The sequence below is a fragment of the Melospiza melodia genome, chromosome 3 (genome assembly GCF_035770615.1).
Source record: "Melospiza melodia melodia isolate bMelMel2 chromosome 3, bMelMel2.pri, whole genome shotgun sequence".
Classification (NCBI taxonomy): domain Eukaryota; kingdom Metazoa; phylum Chordata; class Aves; order Passeriformes; family Passerellidae; genus Melospiza; species Melospiza melodia.
The window spans coordinates 23,649,587-23,666,821 of record NC_086196.1 but is presented as its reverse complement, the minus strand read 5'-3'; the positions used below and the strand labels follow the sequence as shown (position 1 = coordinate 23,666,821).

At 36.8% G+C, this 17,235-nt stretch overlaps 1 protein-coding gene across 2 annotated transcripts in view; it reads left to right on the top strand.

Moving 5' to 3' along the window:
- Positions 1–17,235, top strand: part of REV3L (REV3 like, DNA directed polymerase zeta catalytic subunit) — a 112,575-nt gene that overhangs the window by 58,381 nt on the left and 36,959 nt on the right. Inside the window, exons 8-16 of one of the 2 annotated variants that reach the window (XM_063151016.1) lie at positions 235–319; positions 405–553; positions 843–971; positions 3,481–3,718; positions 6,792–6,925; positions 9,373–13,564; positions 13,940–14,922; positions 15,499–15,581; positions 16,609–16,734. In XM_063151016.1, coding sequence (XP_063007086.1) covers positions 235–319; positions 405–553; positions 843–971; positions 3,481–3,718; positions 6,792–6,925; positions 9,373–13,564; positions 13,940–14,922; positions 15,499–15,581; positions 16,609–16,734 — 6,119 coding nt within the window. Of the gene's footprint in view, positions 1–234; positions 320–404; positions 554–842; positions 972–3,480; positions 3,719–6,791; positions 6,929–9,372; positions 13,565–13,939; positions 14,923–15,498; positions 15,582–16,608; positions 16,735–17,235 lie in introns of both variants that reach the window. The other variant, XM_063151015.1, reaches the window with a different exon arrangement.

Sequence of the window (17,235 nt, the reverse complement as noted above, 5' to 3'; positions counted from 1 at the left end):
ATGATTTATAAATGCTGTTGTTACTCACAGTTGCATATGAGATCAGTTGGGAGTATGTGAAGTATTTTAAAGTTTTTTTAATACTCTTGGAAAGTCAGCCCTCGGATTTGGCACTGAAATTTAGCAGGCACTTCAACTTTGAGCCTTTTTCTTATAAAATCAGTAATTTTAGCTGCTCTCTGTGTTGAGAGGTCAAAGTAAAACTGAATAACAAATATTTTTCAAATTTTAAAGACCGTGGATTTGTGCCAGCAACAGAGAGTGAAAAATTTTTTCAGAAGAGACTTAAAGAAATTCTCAAGCAAAATGACTTCTCTGTGTAAGTGTTTAGCCATTTGTCATAAAATATAGTTTTCTATGCAAACCTTAAATATGCATTTAAAACTTGCTTTTCAATTAACTAGAACGTTGTCAGGATCATTGGACTACAGTAATGGATCAGAGGAGTTCTCTGCTGAGCTAACACTACATTCTGAGGTACTTTCTCCTGAAGCCTTTCCATGTACACCAGCTAATACAGTAGAAGTGCATGATGATAAACAGATGGGCAAAGGTGAGTTTTTAAATATCCTAATTGTTTAGGCATAAATCTATGTCATGGTTTGTCTATTCATACTATTAACAGAAGTAAGCCAAGGAAGTTGTGATTGTTAGTTATGAAAAACCAAAGAGTAGTTTTGGTTTTTGTTATTGTTAGAGTAAGCCTTTCTAAAATTGCTACAGCAAATAATGGAAATAGAGTTGGATAGTAAAATCCATTCTAAAGTGACTTGCTTTCATAATGTATTGATGTCTCTGACTCAGAAGTTTTATGCTTTCTCTTCTCTTTTTTTCTTTTAAAGACTCCAATAGGATGCATACTGATAAAGAAGAGGAAGCACTTATTAATGAAGAAGCAATTTTAAACATTGTGGAGAATAGTCAGTGCTTTCAGCCTTTGTCTCAAAGACTGAATCAGACTACTGTTTTCAGTGAGTATGACTGGAATGTCTTTTCTTCCAGACTATTTTATTGTTCCACAGTCTTTGTGTTCCCTTAGGCTACCCATCATGAAAGAAAGAAAATAATTTATCTCAAGGAGTTTTTCAGGTTGAAAACGGGTTTAGACTTCACACACACAGACACATACTCTACCACCACCAAAACACACCTTCTGCTTTCTAAGAAGTGTCACCAGGACTATATTTGTAGAGGCTGCTCTGTTTGACTGGTTCAACAAGCCCTGTCCTCTTGCCAGGTCAGCTCAATGCAGTCTCTTGTGGGTATTGCTCTTCCTTGTGCTCCTAGGGCTATAAGGCTAAAACTATCAGAATGAAGATGATTTTGACTGTCTGCCCATGATACTCTTGCAGTTACTGACTGCATCTTTCATACAGTTAAGGTAGAAAATATGCATGTGATCTGTCTTCAGAGGTTCAGAAGAGCTGTCTGGAGGTACTGGGCAATAGTAGGTTGATAATGAGAGGCAAGTTGCAGCAGAGCATTTCCCAAAATTTTTAGATACAAAGAATGGTTGAAGCAAAGAAACAAGAAGCAAAATATTTAAGAGGAGGAGAAAAACCATGACAGTAAAATTGTGAGGCATGAGGGGGAAACAACCATAAAATAACCAAGAAAGGACCTTGTATGAAAAACTAGGAGGTATAGAAATAGTTCAAATACTCTAAAGGAGATGAAAAGCACATATTTCATGATGTATCTCTGTGTATGTTCTTTGGTAAACATAATGTATAATGTTAATGTGAATCACATAGTGTTGGGCAGGGAGGAGTATTTAAAACCTGTGGTAGCCTCCATTTGTTTTGATACCTATAGTGTATGAGTATGTGCTTGGGCAACAGTATATGTCTGTGGGTAATAGAATATACAACCTTGAAATCTGTTTTTGCTAAAAAAGGAGGAGTAGATGAAGTTAGATTTAGAATGTAGTTTTATTTTGCAGAGAATAGGCAAGATTTTGATTATAGAAGTTTCATAGGCAAGGATTTGGATTTATTGAAAGAACTGTAAGAAATTCTGTAAGAGCTGGCAAACATGAGCAGACCTGAGAGGATAAAAAGTGGTTAAAATAATATGTAGGGGGTAATAAATGTAATATATACATTTGAATTGCTCAACCATATTGAAGTGATGAAATTGTCTTTTTTTTCCATTGACTAGGTAATCAAATTGAGATTATATTACTTTATTTTTCTCTTTCTTTCTCTCCTCCCTTCTTGTCATGCTGATTCCTAGTGTCTTGTGTGACTATGAGTAACATGCTGCATATTTATTTCTTATGCTCCCTCATAGCCTGCACCAGTGTTCACTTTTCGTCTAGTAGAGTTGTAGTGCCACAGGGAGACTGTGAACCACATGACTTCTGCTATTCAGTGTGAATTACACCCCAAGGTTCATATTAACATGAAGTAGAGGTTGGAGTTTAATGATGAGCCTCACCAAGGGCACAGGAGCCAAGAACAGAAAGTATAATTAAAAGTGGGTTAATTCAAAAACTCTGGAAAAAGGGATGGTTTCTGTTGTAAAGGGTTGCGTGGTATCTTGTGAAGCCTTTGCAAAATATGAAAAATGCCTTTCTCACCAATGTTGAGATCTATTTTATATAATTCTCAAGATCATTTTAATCATATGATGCTTCCTAAGGAAAGAAATTAGAGATTATCGTTCTTAAACTAGAGAAGGAGAGAGAAGTAACAAAGATGCCTAGTAGACTTGAGGTCATAAAATGATTATGAGGTCAGATGATAGGTAAATAGGAAGAGAGTGAGAAAAAATGGTGACTTGGAAGGATTTTTAAGAAAAAAACAGAAGGGAAGTGCATAAATTACTGTAAGCTTGGGTCAAATAAAAGAAATATGAAATTTAAGAGAGGAGTGATGTCAGGTAAACTTTCAGTGTTTCAAGAAACCTTGGAATAAAACAGGTTAAAGTGACATGAAAAGGGAGCCAAAGTTGAGCATTATATTTAAGAACAGAAGGAGGAATAGTTGGTCAAAATCATCATCCCTTTTCACAAAATGCAGTGCCTGAAAGTCCTCAAGTGATACAGAAAAAAGTGCTCCAAGCTAATGCAGCTATTGAGCAAGAGAAGGCAGTGATGCTTCAGAAGCTGTCACTCAAGCTAAAATTAAAGGGGAGAGTGAAGCTTTACTGAATATGTGAAGGTAATAGGAGAGTGGAGAGAGAAAGTGAGTCCACTGGGTCTGATACAATCAGAAGAGTAGGGCAGAAAGAAAGAAAGTTGTCAAAGTTTTAGATATAGAGCTAGAAAAGATAAATAATAAAATTTGAAAAAACAAGATATGAAAAGAGCTTTGTTCTGTAGCATGCCTTGCCTTAGACAGTAAAAAACTAGATTTTTAAATGGTGAGGGGCTTTCTTGTTTGGTTTGGTTGGTTTTGTTTTTTACTGATAGACTGTAACTAGTCATTTACAAGTAGAACAAAATACAGATTCTACTTGTATGGGCTTTTTCTGCAGTGGGCAGTAGTGCTGATGAGGCCATGATTGATCTGTTGGCTGGACTGGAGAGTGATGGATATCAGATGGGACATCAAAAAACACTCTCTCATCATCGTTCTCTTGGAAGCTGGCGAAATTCTCAGAACAGTGATGATGAAGAAAATGAGCCACAGTGTGAGAAAGAAGAAATGGAACTTAGCTTGCTAATGTCCCAGAGGTGGGACAGTAGCATGGAAGAGCCTGGACAAAAAAGGAGGTATATATTTTCTTTTCTTAATGTTTTTTTTTCTGCCAGATCTTTCCTTCCTCCCACCTTGTTTTCAAGTATGCTGTGGGCCCAATGAGATGTGGAGAGGTCTCTGTTAACAACATGGAAAAATCTGTGCAGATCTTGGGACAGAATGCACATTGTTTAGATGATGATGTGATTATCAGTGTTATCTGGAGATAAAGATTAAGTGTTTAAATTTGGCCAAACATAAGCTTCTAATTTGCTCTTTGAGGAAGAATTAAGTGGGCTTTTTGTTCTACAAGTCCAAATACACGAAAACCTTTAGTGGTAACTTGCTTGTAAGGTCACACCTTGGGTATGATGCAAATGTTAAGGTGTATCTTGTACATCTTTTAGTAAAGTCAATATTTAAGAAGTATTCATATGAAGACTAACCAAGCAACCTGAGGAAGAAACATCCATTTGTTTCCATGTTCAAAGCTTAAATCAAAACATGAATGTTGTTCACTCTGCTTGACTGCTAAAGGTCAGCAACTTCAATATATTTAAGGCCAAATTTCTTGGAACACCTTCTCAGGTTGTAATGACCTTTTGTACAGTCTGCACTGACAGGCATTGAAAGCAGCTATATCCAGTTTCTCTTGTCCCCTGCTTTCAGCACAACTTGTGATATTTATAATTCTGTTTGAAGTGTGAGGAACTTCACAGACATAACATTTTTTTATTTGGGGTTTCTTCCTACATCAGAAATTGTAATTATACTATGTTTCAGAGAACTAGAGAGGTATAGAAATGCTTCTTTTATTTCCATAAGGCACATTAAAGTTGTAACAAAACCAGAATTTAGTTAGTTCATTAGTCTCCTAGTTCTAGAGATAATTGATCTCTAAAGCTACTTTTCCTATCTGACCTTTGATTTTCTAGGATATCTGACCTTTGGTTTTTTTCCCTCCACTAGTCTGAAAAGTTGAAATTTTCATCCAAAACACTTCACATCAAACTTCAGTTTAGTGGTAGTTACTGTGAAAACCTGTATCTTGCAGAATTCATTAGCTCAGGCACAGCTCTGTATAGGCTTGACTGTAGAACTTCAGGAGTCAGGTAGGATTCTGAAGCAATTAACTGCTTTCATGCAGAAAAGAATCCTATTTAAAAACTCAAGAGATTTGATGAGCTGTCTCACTGATCTCTTACTCACATATGCCTACACCTTAATCCCAGACAGAAAACACTAGGGAAAATGTACGTACTGTGTACTTCCACAGGGACTGAGCTTGTGTTCAGAGGGAATTAATTACAAGTTCTGTTTCACTGAGATCTTTACAGAATTTGGACTGATTTCAGACACAAGCCATGGGTATCTTTCCCCCCTGCATGATTCTGCTCATGTGTGAAGAACCAGTTTGAATCTGATGATGGATCTGACTTTACTCTGCTCGGGCTCATTCCATCTGTGTGGCTTCCTAATGCATCCTTGAATATCCATACTAAGGCTTTTCTGTTAGTGAGTGTTTACTAGTGTTACATGATCTCAGAAAATCTATTGTGCTAATGAGGAGTAACCACACCCCATTGAATGAATTCAATGGCTTGGGTTTGATTTGTATTGAATTGGAGAAAAAAGCCCACCAAGACCTGGACTAATTCATGTATGGTGATATCTTTGTGTCACATAAATTTTCCCAGAATCCAAACTGATAGGCTTGAATGAGGAGAAATCCAAGTTACCTGCAGAGGTCATCTCCAGGCTGATTTGGTTTACTAAAATTTACAAAGATTTACCTGGGATTGCAGCATAATTCATGTTGGAAGACATCCTCAGTTTGATATTAATTTGCGTATCAAGCTGATTGCTTTGTGCTGTGCTTTTCCATGTTTTGGGAACATGGAAGAGGGACAACTAAGCTCTCTTAGATCATGGAGACTAGCTGTGCTTGTTACTTGATTCTCCAAGTCATGCTTCCAGACGTGAGTGGAAATGATGTGCTTACATTTGAGCCTGTTGTTTCTGAGCTAACAAATCTGTCCTGATCTAAATTAGCTCTGTGCTGACATTCAGATGTCTGGGGTGGTACCATACATATAATTCATGCTGGTCTAACTCCAGTCATCAAAGCATTCTACAAAAGTCAACTGTATTTAGGTTATTGTGGATTTTCCTTCCTGTAAATTCAAAACATTTGTATTTATATCTTTTAAGGTATTACACAAACTTAAACAAACAACAAACAAATTTAAAAATCCCAAACTTCAGTTCTGTTATGTATCTGTATTTCTTTTGTGTAGTCACAAAATACCTTATTTCTGGTAAGAATTTTGACTATCTCACACTTAATTTTAAAAAAGAAATCAAATCCCTAAGTTATAATATACTGCAGGATTTGTTCTTTGTAGTTTTCTATCATATTCTATGATATTCTTCCTTCCCCAATGCCCATATAAAGCAAACACAAAAAAATCCAGAGAAGCTTTTCTTTGTAGATTTGCTTCTTTTTTTTCCCAGTGAATTTATGACTGCAAACATGGCAGTGTAGAACAGTTAACTTAGTAAAAGCAGCTTAAGTATTAACAACAGCTGCTTCAGAATATTCAGTGAGAAGTGGAATGAAGCATAGTTTTGTTGGTCATGATTTAGTTAAGCCTGCCAAGAGAGAGAATTGTTATAATACAGTAAGACTTCTTAACAAAAAAAAAAACCACAAAAAAGTAGACATCTGTTCACTAACAGCTGAACTGAAGTAATTTTGCATAGTTGGTTTAGTCTTCAAATTTCAAGCACTTTGAAGCAATGAAATTAAATTGCAGTAAAATTGATCTAAAATTAAACATCTAAATGCTTTCTCTGCATCTTCTTAAGTTAGTGAATCCTGCTGTTTTAAATGTTTGGCTACCACTGTTGCCTCTTAAAATAGTAACATTGAATAATATTTTGACTTTCTCACTGAGAAATGTGACAAAATTTTTGTTTGTTTCCTTCTGCTCCCCCAAATTACACAACCATATAGCACCACACCCCATTGAGTTTCATGTTCCCTATGGCTCATGGTGTTTACTAATAGAAGTATTATGCATCAGTTAGTTCTTCACTTTCCTCCAGGTCAGCTGGCAAAAATATGCATCGAAGTTCAACAGAAGAGGATTCGTCTTCGGAGGAAGAAATGGAGTGGAGCACTAACAATATCCTAAGTAATCTCTCAATACCTCAGTTAGATGGAACTGCAGATGAAAATGGTGGTAAGTAAATGGAAAATCAGGTTTGGAAGTTGAATCATAGTTCGTTTTCACATCAAATTGCTAGTTCTCAAAAGTGCTGACCATTTTCAGTCCGTGTTTCAATTGGAAGGAAAAGTTCTCACAGATTGCAGAAGCAGGCCCTTAACATCTTCCTTGAAAAACACTTGTATTTTAATCTCAGTGCCCTCTATGTATTACCAGAATCTGTTTTTCAAATTGTATTGATGATCCAATAAAGGACATAGTTTAATTAGTTCTTTGGAAAAACCCAAATGTGATATTAAGAGTAATGATTCTGTGGGATCATTTATTCTCCTAGGATTATTGTAAATAATTAATGTCTTACTGTGTAGATTCTTTACAAGTATTTGCCACACATGCTAAACTATAGTGAGCTTTTGTTTGGGCCTGTGTTTCATTCTGCAGATTGCATATTCACATTTGGGACTGCATGAATTAAAACTGAGTGGCAAAGCCACTGCAGAAGGAACTGCCTTTCAAAATCTGTAAATAAAAAAAAATTAATCTGTAGAGATCTTTTGCCATCTTTATAACATGATCAATATCTTTGATCAAATAACATTAGTCAACAGAATGCACATTTCAAAGTTAGGGAAATATATAAATAATATTATTTGTTTCATTGGAAAATCTGCAAGTCACATTATAATGTTCAGTTGAGAAAGTGAACTGTATGATCTTACTAGATAGATTATAGATAACCACAGCTATTTTTTGTGTTCAGTGTTTAAAACATAGTTTGCTTTTTCCTTTGTTTTATAGGTATAATGGTAGGATTAATACATGATTTGATGTACTGCTAATATGGTATGCTTTTGTCAGATATACAATTGTAATTTCCTTATTTGCCATACTTTCTAATTTGTTGTAATAAGAGATGCTGCTGGCTAACGAGACTGTTCCTTAAGTAATTGTTTGAATTTAAGCATATTTTAAGTATGTGAAATATCACATTGGCTTAGAAAGCGTATTTCTGTCAACTTTTACACTGATTTCTTACAATATGAGATACAGTAAATTCAAAACAGATCTCAGTCCAGGTTGTCTAAATTAGAAAATGCCTATCCACACATGAATCTGTGTCCATATAATCTGACTGACTGACAAGTATTTTTGCAGTTTTTATATCTGACTAGCCAGGTATTTTCCAGGTGTTTGTTGGCACCACCAAACTCCCATTTTCTGAGTTTTCAGTTAATCATCCTCCTTCTTTCTGTGGACTCCTACCTCCAAAGAATAATAGGCAGTGTCTCCCAGCTGTGTTTCACACCTCAGGGACTCTGTGTATGCATTAGAAAATGTTACTCAAAACAGATTGGGACTTCCTTTTATTTTTCTCAGCCAGCAGCAAATAAATTGCTAAGCTGAAGGCAGCATGAATCGAAGATGATCCCCAAATTGATTGAGACTTACACTAAAGGCCCAAAGGATCCCCAATCTAGTAAATCAGTGTGCAGCACATGCTTTCAGGTCATGTAGCATGTTTCATAACTCCTATCTCCCTTCAACATTTCAGCTAAAGATGTGGATACAAGAGGTGGAACAAATTTTTGTGTGCCAGGTGCTGTGTGGTAGCTGCCTCTGCAGTGGTACAGCTGCTGACAAACTACTTGTTCAGCAAGGTTATGAGCAAGCACACACTTGTTAATTTGTTACCACGTGCCTGTCCAAACTTGCCCCGCAATAAATGTGGTGAATGTATCACCAAAAGAGATGAAAATCATGACACATACCATGTGATGAGTTTGCACAGGACAAATTACCACGGCACCTCCTGGTCTCAGATTTTGTGAGAACATTAATACATGGATATGAATCCATGGTCTAACTAACTGGTGTAAGCTCCTTGCATGAATACCTGAATGGGTGCTGTATTGCTCTGCTATATAGAAATGCAGGAAAATACCTATGTTTAATGCACAGCACAGTTCATACAAAGCCCTTGCCATGTTGTGAGATGTACTACTTTAGCTTTCTATGCAATGATTTTTCTACATGAGGAAGGTCATCTAAATAAGAATTTAGTTTTTCAGAGCCTATGAGTATACATACTTCTCAGGGACAAAGCAGGGTTACAAAACTTTTCTAGAAATCAGTCTGTTTTTATATAGTCATCTGAAAGCAATTGTGAAGCCTTCTTTCAGAAAGTCAGCATGAAATCTTTGACAATTGTATGCAAGTCTGCCATTGAGGTATAACTGACAAAATGCCTGAGACAAATGTACTGACAATGTGATTTTCATAAAGCAACTCATGTAGTCAGGGTCTCTAGTTGTCATGATGATAAATGTAATGTGACTTGCAAGTGTTTTGTTTCTTATTTGGATGGGAAGGCTTTCAGGAAAATACTATTAAAATTTTTAATGCCTTAGGTTATTTTTCTACAAGAAGACTAGAATGAAATTGCTTTTCTTCCATTTCAGACAATCCTTTGAATAATGAAAGTTCTCGAACTCACTCCTCCGTTATTGCAACAAGCAAAATGTCTGTAAAGACCTCAATCTTTCACAAAGATGCTGCTACACTAGAACCCCCATCTTCTGCTAAAATTACTTTTCAGTGTAAACACACAAGTGCCCTTTCTAACCATGTTTTGAATAATGAAGATTTTGTAGAAGACCTCTCACAACCAAACACAGAAACAAGACCTGAACTTTCAGTCCATTCTCTTACAAAAGAAAGCACTTACTCAGCCAAGTACCCAACTCCATTCAGCAATAGTACCCATGCAGAAAACTCTCACAAAGAGAGCAACAAGAAAGATACTCTCCCAGTTCCTTCATGTGGAAATAATATTTTTGACTATGAAGATGATATTTCATCAGTGAACAGACCAATACCTAGTAGGAAGTACATTAGCATTAGGAAGGCTGAAAAGGATGTCTCTTTTATGCATGTGGGCCGCCATATTGGTGACAACATGTTGAATAAAAATTTATATAACTTTTCTGATATGAGCCACTCCAAAGGTAAAATGTCCTCTGAAGTAAATGAAAAATCCAGCAGTGCAAGTATAAATAGTTTTTTTCCAGCAACAGCTACAGAAAATTGTGAATTGGTATCTTGTTCAGGAGGCAGTCGAACTGTGGTACATTCACTTGAAAATAACACTGATGAAGGTGGCCTTAATAAGCTTAAAATTAGGTATGAAGAATTTCAGGAGCACAAGGCGGAAAAGCCAAGCCTCAGTCAACAAGCAGCACATTATATGTTCTTTCCTAGTGTTGTTCTTTCTAATTGTCTCAGTCGACCACAGAAGTTAGCTCCCGTCACATACAAATTACAGCAGGGCAACAAACAGTCCAGGCTGAAGCTGAATAAAAAGAAGCATAGTTTTATCAATCGTCAGGAGCCTGCAGGTGTAAATGATGTTGCAGCAGTGAAGGAAGGCTGCTATACACAAGGTAATGCCTGTAGTAACATTCCTGATAAGGATAGTGCTTTACCTAGTGACTTAGTTCAAGTTCCTCTTGAGGCTTTTGAAAACAAAATGCCTACAAGTACTGCTAATTACACTGACTGCCAGTTTGCAGATGGATCTCTTGAAACTGAGCAGTCATTTGGACTGTGTGGGAATAAGTACACGCTCCGAACAAAACGGAAGGTGAATTATGAGGCTGAAGACAGCGAATCGAGCTTTGTCGCACACAACTCAAAAATTAATCTACCTCAACCGATGGAAAGTGTTGAAAGTTTGGATGGGTCTCAGAAGTCTCGAAAGCGTAGAAAACTTTCTAAAAAATTGCCACCTGTTATTATTAAATATATTATCATCAATAGATTTAGAGGGAGAAAAAATATGCTTGTTAAATTGGGGAAAGTAGATTCTAGTGAGGAAAGAGTAGTACTCACAGAGGAAAAGATGAATTTATATAAAAAGCTTGCACCTTTAAAGGACTTTTGGCCAAAAGTTCCTGACTCTCCTGCAACCAAATATCCTATTTATCCACTAACACCAAAGAAAAGTCACAAAAGGAAAGCAAAACATAAGTCAACCAAGAAAAAAGCTGGAAAACCACAAAAAACAGGTAGTACAAATATTAAAAGAACTTTATCTTTCAGAAAAAGGACTCATACAATTCTTTCTCCTCCTTCGCCCTCCTACAGTGCTGAAGCTGAAGACTGTGACTATAACTATAGTGATGTTATGTCTAAGTTAGGTTTTCTTTCTGAGAGAAGCACAAGCCCAGTAAACACATCTCCACCTCGCTGCTGGTCTCCCACTGATCCAAAAGCAGAAGAAATTTTAACCAACCTGGACAGAGAAGCTTTATTTAGTAGAGGTCCCAATATCTACAACAGCAAGACACTTAATACTAGTGTAGGAAAAACTAGTAGGGCAAAAACTCAGGTTAAGAAATGTAAAAAGAAATTTGCTAGCCCCACTGTGTCTACCAAGAAAAAGAAAAAGATTAATCAGGTTGATAAAACACCGGATGATGGAAAGAAGAAACCTAGAACAAAACAAAAAGCAGCTGAAAAAGCATCCTCAAGAAAACGCGTTGTATTTAAAGATGAAAAAGAAAGTAGTCGCTCTGCTACAGAAGTCAAGTTTGTGCTGAAGCATCAAGATCCTCATGAGATTTCTTACAACTCTGTCTGCTCTCAGCCACTTCACAACCTCAAAGACAGTCCTCTTCCTGGCTATTCAGCTGGATATCTGCCGTCAGCACAGCTCCCTTCAGCTGATGCACAAGGTAATTCATTGGGCTGTTTTCACTCACTGATGGAAATTGATAAGCCTGTAGATGCACAGTGTTTGCCTGCTCCACGGGAAGACCCTCATCCATCTTTCACATCTACTCTCACAGCATCTGGAAGGGAAGTACCAAAAATGAGCTCTCAGAGGTCCAGGACTCAGAGTGCTATATTTAGAATGAAGGACTCTGCTCTCATTCAAAACATATTTGATCCATCTAATCACTCAACTCACATAACACAGAATGCTCATATCTCAAAAGGTAAGACTTCTCCAAAAGCAGAAGAGATAAAAAATTTTCAAATCAGATATTTGCCACCAGCTGGGAAATTAAATGAAACTCGTGACTCTCTGGACACAGCAAAGATGGATCAATTACATACCACTAACTATTTGCATTGTAAAGACAATAATCAACAGCAGATTATTTGTTTACCAGAGGCATCCAAGCATTCTGATCCTTGTTCTTCTATTCTTAAGCCATCTGAGGAAAACCCTGGGTCACTTCAACTGCCTAAAAACTGTTTAGTAACATCTTTGAAGAGTCCAGTGAAGCAGTTAAATTGCGATCAAAACCAGAGAGGGTTTATTTTGGATATGTCACATTTTAAACCAGAAACCACAAAACAAAGGCCTCTGTCAGAAACAACCATGCAACCAAAACCCATCTCCCAGTACAAAAACAGGAATATAGTGGCCCCATCAGCATTTGGTGAAGGACAGTCTGGTCTGGCTGTTTTAAAAGAGTTGCTCCAGAAGAGACAGCAGAAAGCTCAGAATGCCAGTATTGCACAGGAGCCGTTGCCAGACAAAACGCAGCTGAGCAAGAGCATACCATGCCCTCTTGAACAGAATAAAGCCATCAAAAGGTCACGACCAGTCACATCATCAAGAAAATCTCGTTCTCCCAGGAGCACAAAACCTAAAGAAAAAACATTAAAACTTGCAAAAAAGGAGTCTTCAAGCCAGCCGGTGACTAATCGCACTGATCGTTCTGTATCTGATGACAGCCCCGTTTTCTTTTCAGACCCTGGTTTTGAAAGCTGTTACTCACTTGAAGACAGCTTATCTCCAGACCACAATTACAACTTTGATATTAATACTATAGGGCAAAGTGGATTTTGCAGTTTTTATTCTGCAAGCCAGTTTGTCCCAGCAGATCAAAATTTGCCCCAGAAATTCTTGAGTGATGCAGTTCAGGATCTTGGTTCTGGACAAACAACAGAAGGTGACTTTCTATGTCATAATGACCAAAAATCTGAGGAAGAAAAGCAACATTCTTCAAGCACAAATAAATGGATACGGTCTGGTGGCCTGAGCCCTGAGCTTTTTGAGAAGACCTCACTAGATAATAGTGAGAACCACTGCCATAGTCAATGGAGGAAAAACATTCATTCTTCAACTTCTAGATCTAGTTTTATTGATACCTCTTGTACCCAAGAGACTGAAGTCTGTTTAAATGAAAAGTTCAAATTGAATATAAATACAGTAAATAAAGAGAGATTTCTTAATCTTTCTCAGCCAACCTGCTCAGACTGGATTCAAAGCCACCTTAGAAAAGAAACCACTTTTGAACCTTGTCAACCACTTGATTCAGTTAATACCTCTTTTACATCCTTATTGTCATCACCTGATGGTGAGCTTCTAGATGCAGCTTCTGAGGATTTAGAATTACATGTTTCAAGAAACAACGAAGCATTAACTCCAACTCCAGATAGTTCACCAAGATCAACCAGTTCTCCCTCACAATCCAAGAATGGAAGCTTTACACCACGTACTGCTCACATTCTTAAACCTCTCATGTCTCCACCCAGTCGTGAAGAAATCATGGCAACTTTGCTGGATCATGATCTCGCGGAAACAGTCTATCAGGAACCATTCTGCAGCAACCCTTCAGATGCTCCAGAAAAGCCAAGGTACTGTGTTAAATGCATTTCTGTCTACCTGTGATTGTGATTATATTAAATTTAATTTATTCCTGTAAACAGTTTTATGCTGTTATATGGCACGGATGCTTGAAAGATCCCATCTGATATACATCCATTTGAAGTTGAAAGTTACTGTGCTTCCAGTCCAAATACCCTTTTTCTTTCATGATACTTTGGATTTTTTTATTGCATATTGTTGTAATAAGTGGGAATGTGCCTTCATAGTTTGTAAAATAAAAATACTGCCCATGGGAATTGCATAGTGAGAAAACTAGTTAGTAATACTCTGCTTTTCTGTCATCTGGAGGAATGCCTGCAGTGCAGTTTGGAGTAAAACAGTAATTCAAACTATTTTCTTCACAGGGAGATTGGAGGGCGGCTTCTCACGGTGGAAACCAGACTTCCAAATGACCTCCCTGAGTTTGAAGGGGACTTCTCATTGGAAGGTCTACGACTCTGGAAGACTGCATTTTCAGCAATGACAGAAGGTCCTAGACCAGGATCTCCTCCTCATTATGGTCACTCTACTGTTAATAAAAGAGAAAGTCATAGCCATAAAACTAGTGAAGACAAAAAAATAGTTATAATGCCATGCAAATGTGCTCCAAGCCAACAGCAAGTTCAGATATGGCTTCATGCCAAAGAAGAGTATGAACATTTCAAGAAATTGCCTAAGAATCATCCTGCTGAGCAAGCAAAGGAAGATGAGAGTTTCAACTCTGCAGTGTTGTCTGAGGAGAAATCTATAGAAGTAATAAAAGTAGCTAAAGATTTGAATTTGTCTAGCCTGGAAGATGAAAGACCTATTGTGCCTACAAAGACTTCTCCTGCCTCCGTGGCAGAAAATACAAAAACGCAAACCAAGGAAAACTGTGATAAGTCTATAAGCACCATAGGAACTTCTGTAAATACTAAAAATGATGTAGAATCTAATAAAACTTCATGTGCAAGCAAGACACACACTACTTCAGCTCTAGAACATGATAAGGAGGAGGAGGAGGAGGAGGAAGAAGATTATTACGTCAGTTACAGTTCTCCAGATTCTCCGGTGCTTCCTCCTTGGCAACAGGTGGCATCTCCAGATCCTAAACAGTCCAGTTTAGAAGACACAGAGTGGAAAAATCAGAATATTATTCTGTCTTCTGGGGAAGGAAACTATGTGGGAAGTACACAAAATTCTCCATGCACCCAGGAGAACATTCGGACATCCTTTGACACATCCCCGCTTCCAGTTAATGAAGATCCTGGAAATTGTGAATCAGTTTGTCTACATAGTACACCCATTGTGCACAGAAAAAACCAAGATGGAATACCTGAAGTTCTTGGTTTTACTCCTTTATCTGCAGGTAAATCCATGAAGTGATTCTAATTATACACACACACACACACACATCTAAATATATTTCTTTCTACATAATAAGAAAAAAATTATATCTCTGCAAAAATATATTTAAAATTAGTTTTAAAGGAAAAGTTCTGTGCATTATTGCCAAAGGAACTATTGAATTATTGGAAAAGTCTACAAGTAGAACATCCATTTGCTTCCTAACAGTCTCCGGTAACTGAACTCTGAAGTGCTGGTTAAAAGCTTAATTTAGAAGTTTTGCTTATTTGGAGGATTTTTTTAATCTTGTCGACTATATTGCTTGTATTTAAAAAAAAATCTCAATGTAGAGTATGAGTAACATTGCAGTATTCAAGATGATGATGTGAGGCTTTGTAACTTATTAATGTTCCTATATGTCCATAAATACCAAATTGCAGTAGTTGTGCTTTTGATTTGACAAAGGCTGAAGCTGTATTTGTTTATGTATGTAACATTTGTTTGGAATGGTAATGAAATGCCTCTTTTGTTCCTTGCATGTTGCTTGATGCCTAGACAATACTATTGAGGCTAAGTAGTCTTTCTCTCCTGTTTACAGTACCAAAAGCTCAGAAACTGAGCCACAAGAGGGGAAGTAATACTGATGGTCTTCGAAGAGTACTTCTAACTACACAAATGAAGGTAAATTAACATTTTCTGCACAGATGTGTTTTATTTTGTGGTATATGCACATTTCCATTCTTTCTTCTTTGTTTTATTTTTTTGTCTTTTATTATTAAGATCTTGAAAATACATTTAAAATGATATGGTGCAAATGTTGTAGAATCAGAGCACACTCAAAGTTGGGAACAAATTTATGAGTTTAATTTGGGGGAAGTGCGTGTAAGTTGGAGATTGAGAATGCTGCTCTAGGGTAGTGAGAAACTAATGAGACACCATATAAAGATGTTTTGCTCTTGGAGTTACAACATCCTTTTTAAGTTGTAGTGTGATTTCCCTTTTTTATATATATAGATATAGCCAGACCTGTGTATATTTGTGTGTTTCTATGTGTATTAGTTTTCAGACAATGTTCTAGGCATTTTCTGAAAACAAGGAGGGCAGTTTGTGGTGTGCTAACAGAGGAGAAAGAGGTTGGACTTATTTTACTTAAACAGTTTCTGCTCTCCATGTTGAAACAGAATGGAGGGCTAGGTGCATTACTGGAGTGACCCAGTAGTTTTTTCTTAATATATTCACTTATTTCAAGGAGGTACTTAATATACCTTTATTTCAGTGCCTTAAAAAGTAATGACTGAAACAGGGTTTTTTGACAAATTGTTGCTCAAGAGAGAATAGAGAATTGCTGGTTTCAATATCCTCAGACTTCCAAGAAAGCCAGTATGTGTGGGACTGGGGTTTTTTTGGTAGGATTCTGGGAGTTTTTGATTGTTTGGGAGGTTTTTTAAGTATTTCAAACTGCCTCTTGCTTTGCTATGAATTAAAATTATTCCTAAAAGGCAGAAAGATACAACGGTTGTTTGTATATTGAAAAATGAAATGAGGAGATAGTTAAAGGTTGGGGACCTTTTAGTAATTTGCAGTGTATAATTGGCATTTTCATTGATAAATTTCTATTTAATATTGCCTGTTATTTAATACTACATATGAGTTTAGCATCCTGTGTTTTCTCACTATCCTGTGATTTTTTCTTCCCCTGCCTGATAAGAATCAATTTGCTGCCCTCGGTGCTCCAAAGAAAGAGACTTCCCAGATTGAAGGACCATCTTTAAATAATACTTACGGTTTTAAAGTCAGTGTGGAAAACCTGCAGGAAGCAAAATCTTTACATGAGGTAACTTTATTCTTGCATGTCACTTTTTAAAATTATAATTTATCAAGCCAATTTTATACTGAAAATAAAAAGTCATTTTCTCTTGAGCTCCCTTAGTGACTTAAAAATTAATCAGTGATGTCTGCAGCTGATGTCAGCTGTTAATCAGCTGATGTCTGCAGCTCATAAGTAGTTGATCTACCAGTTTCAGCTTGATATCCAATGCCTCTAACAGTATTGAATTAGACTTCACAGTATTTTGGTTGAGAAGATGATAAACCTCCCTTTAAAAATAGAAATAGGGGAAAAATCAGAAGGAATAGTCAGTTTTGCATAAAAACGTTACTTGAAAAACTAGTTGACTGTAATTTTCATGGATTGTTTCCTTAAGAAATAAGGCATCTGGCAGCAATTAGTAAGGCCCTCCTGGTATTTCTACTTGTTACCTTCTGAACCTGTTGGACAGTTTCTACTACATTTAACAGAAGGGTGCCTATCTCAAAGAAGGTCTCTTTATATCTG